Source organism: Gekko japonicus, unplaced genomic scaffold, assembly GCF_001447785.1.
Source record: "Gekko japonicus isolate JY-2015 unplaced genomic scaffold, Gekko_japonicus_V1.1 scaffold1811, whole genome shotgun sequence".
NCBI lineage: Eukaryota > Metazoa > Chordata > Lepidosauria > Squamata > Gekkonidae > Gekko > Gekko japonicus.
In genome coordinates, this window is record NW_015160268.1 from 7,529 (window position 1) to 11,017 (window position 3,489).

The following is a 3,489-nucleotide window of genomic DNA, read 5'->3' on the forward strand; positions in this document are numbered from 1 at the left end:
AAAGGCAGTTTTCCTTCAGACTACTCAGCCTCAGGCTCACTGAACACTGCCCGCTCTCAGGCCCCCACCCCACCCATGCCCTTACAAAGCCAGCCAACTTGGTCCCAGCATGCAGCAGCAAGAGCAGCAGCGAAGGGGATTCAGAGGAAGGCAGCAGCCAGGCGCAAGAACTGGAGGAGGTGCCATGGAGGCCATCCGGGATGTGGGAGGGACCGCAGCCCCTGAGCTTCGGCGCTCCCTTCGGCAAGCAGCGCAAGTCCACCGGGCCATGTTCCCCTCCCGGTCTGCGCTGATTTCACTGGTAGCTGGGTGAGGGGGGCAAAGAGGCAGGCTGAACGAATGCGCCTCGAGGACTCAGCAGTAAGGGAGAGCCCAGGCAAGCATGCTTCCTACCTTTGTGTGTGCGCGCAGGAAACCAGGAAAGCCAGACTCCACGTGCAGCCCGGCAGAACTAAGGGCTGCTGGGAGCTGAGGGTGGGGCTTCACTTCCAGGAGGAAGCAAGCCCCTGCCCTAACTTTCCTCCTTTCCTCCCTCCCTCCCGGTCCCAACCCAGCTGCTGAACATAGTTTCAGAATGGGGTGGGGGGAGCAAGGGTGGCTGGAACCAGTTGCCCCCGGGGGAGGCTGAGCATCTTCCTGAAAATTCCTCCTTTCCTCCCTCCCTCCCGGTCCCAACCCAGCCGCTGAACATAGTTTCAGAATGGGGTGGGGGGAGCAAGGGTGGCTGGAACCAGTTGCCCCCGGGGGAGGCTGAGCATCTTCCTGAAAATTTCAGGGAAGGCTGACGCCCCGACGCCCTCACGAACTTTACGCCTATGTGGCTGGCACATTACCAAGAATAGAGGAAGTGGCTAGAATTGGGGTCAGGAAGCAATGTTTCTCTAGGCCAGTTTGGCTGGAGATCCTGGAGGTTTTTTGTCATCTTCTGGGCATGGAACCGGGGACACTGGGCATGTGGGAGGGGGAGATATTTGTGAATTTCCTGCATTGTGCAGGGGGCTGGACTAGATGACCCTGGAGGTCCCTTCCAACTCTATGACTCTATAATTCTTTGAATTTGCTACCAGGGTGGCCAAGTATAGTAGCTATCCCTTTAATTGGCTGTACCCACTTTTCCATTTCTGGCTATGATTTGCTGCCACTATTTAATTTAGTGATTCTCAACCTCCCACCCCTTCCTTTCAGCTTTGTATACCGCACCTGATTCCTGCAAAGGGCGATGTAATGAAAAATACAACCGTGAAGACGTCTGTCATTGTAATACTAAATGTGAAAAGTATCAGAACTGCTGTGACGACTTCCATGTGCATTGTGGACAGGGTGAGTGGTCTTCCCAAATGGTGGTGGTGGTGATGATGATAATAATAATGAGGATGATGTGCAACTGAACTGCTTGAGATATTGCTAGTCATTCCATACTGTAAAGAAGAAGTCTTGCTATTGCATCATTTTTCTCGGTTGAGAAATGCCCAACAGTGTGTGCAATAGCCAGACTGGCAATGGGCATGTGGTGAAAAGGTGTGTTTGATAAGCAACGTGGTTATGATCCAACCCTGTGGATGATATGATAACCCATTTGCAACAAAGCCCCGGTTCAGCTGCTACGATTTTGGCAATCCAAGTGTGCGTATGGGGAGATCACAGTATGCAAGATCCTCTTGATGCAAATGGTCATCATTTTGCATGTACGAGGCAGTATGTATTTTCCAGCTTTGGTACATATAGCTGGAAACCTGGATTTCTGAGGCTATGTTTTCACGCAAACCCAAGCACGTCGCCCTATTCATACGAAATGACAACCATAAGGCTATATGATATTTTTAAAAATGGAAAGTCAAACTGTATAATGGAAATACAGAAAGGGTTACATAACATAATGATATATATCAAAGATTATTATATATAACAAAGTATAAAAGACAGAAAATATTTCTCCCCAATGCCCCTTTCATTACACTAAAAAGTTTTTGGGACTTTGTCTATAACGTACAATGACATTTAATTCTGATGGGGTACATTTATATTCATCATTTTACATTTCAAATGTCATAACTAATCTGGTTTGCAGATTACATTATTAGTTTCATCAATGAGTATTACATGTTTTCACTTCACGCTATTACTTTTAGGTAATATAGCAAAAATACAGAAGGGAAAGTCTATTATATATCTCAGAATAAGAAATGCATGGCTTATATGTATTAACATGTCCCATCTTTTCTTTTCAATACAGATAGCAAAGAAAAGGAACCAGCGTCTGAGGGTGAGTATTTGCAACACCATCCACATGAGATGTCTGACATGGAAACAGAAACAATACATCAATAGGTATTTTTATATGCCTGAATGCCTTTTAGGAGGGCCGTCAAATTCCTGGATGTAGAGAGGCCTTTTGGTTTTGCTAGGCAGAAGCCTTAGTATCTTAACACAGGGGTCCCCAACTTTTTTGAACCTGTGGACACATTTGGAATTCTGGAACAGCATGGTTGGTGCAACAAAATGGCTGCCACAAAATGGCTGTCGCTGGAGGCGAAGCCAGCCACAAAATGATTGCCACAGCTTAGCCTCAACCACACGGGGTAGACCCTTGTGCTGTGGTGGCAGCTGCTGCCAAAGCAGCATTTCTTTTAAAAAAATCTGCACAACCAATCAAATCTCCAGTGGCCAATCAGCCCTAGCTGGTCCCACCCACTTCCTAAAAACACTGAAAAGAAAAGGCATCAGCAGGTGCCATGGTGCTCGCAATCACCTTGCTGGGGACCCCTATCTTAGCCGAAAGAGACCCACAGCGTCTAAATAATAGATACCTCTGAAGACGTTCTGCAAAACCACCGATTGCACCTAACCGATTTTCCCCTCAGTATGTTTGCAAACTGCAGGGAGCCAGTATGTCATGTATTAATGTACTGATACCCCTGCTTTCCTTGCTAATGGAGACCCTAAAGCACCATTCGAAAATATTCTTCCCTCCTCTATTTTAATCATCATAATAATCCTGTGAGTGGGTTAGGCTGAGAGAACGACTGGTCCGATGTCATCCAGTGAGCTTCCATGGCACAACCCAAGTCTCTCAGGTCCTAGTCCAACCATTATACCACACTGGCCCAATGATTCCTAATAGACCATCCTGATTTCAGGCCCCTGCCACACGGTGGGAAATTGATGCGGGCAAAGTACGGCTTTTGAAAGCCGCACCAAAAGAGACACGCGGCGGCGGGATCACACAGATCCGTGAGCCGCTGCGCAGTTGCTCCCCGGCACGATCAGATGCCGGGGAGAAAGCCACGGAAGGGAGCGCGAGGCCGCCGGCTGCGCATGTGTGTGCATGCGCAGTTCGGCTGGGAGCCTCGATTGCTCCTGCAGATGGACGTGCCGGCGGTCTGACGGCCGCGCTTGCTGCGGCGTTTTAGGTAAGTCCTGCTCTTTAGCAGGTTCTTTTTTGCTGCGCATTTTCAGCCTGAAGGGCCAGATCAGGGACGGGTGCGCGCC

General features: G+C 48.8%; 1 protein-coding gene across 1 annotated transcript in view; it reads left to right on the forward strand.

The window, feature by feature from the left end:
• ENDOU (endonuclease, poly(U) specific) overlaps positions 1–3,489 on the forward strand; it is a 25,529-nt gene that overhangs the window by 4,894 nt on the left and 17,146 nt on the right. Inside the window, exons 2-3 of the mRNA XM_015415109.1 lie at positions 1,186–1,320; positions 2,234–2,263. Coding sequence (XP_015270595.1) covers positions 1,186–1,320; positions 2,234–2,263 — 165 coding nt within the window. The remainder of the gene's footprint in view (positions 1–1,185; positions 1,321–2,233; positions 2,264–3,489) is intronic.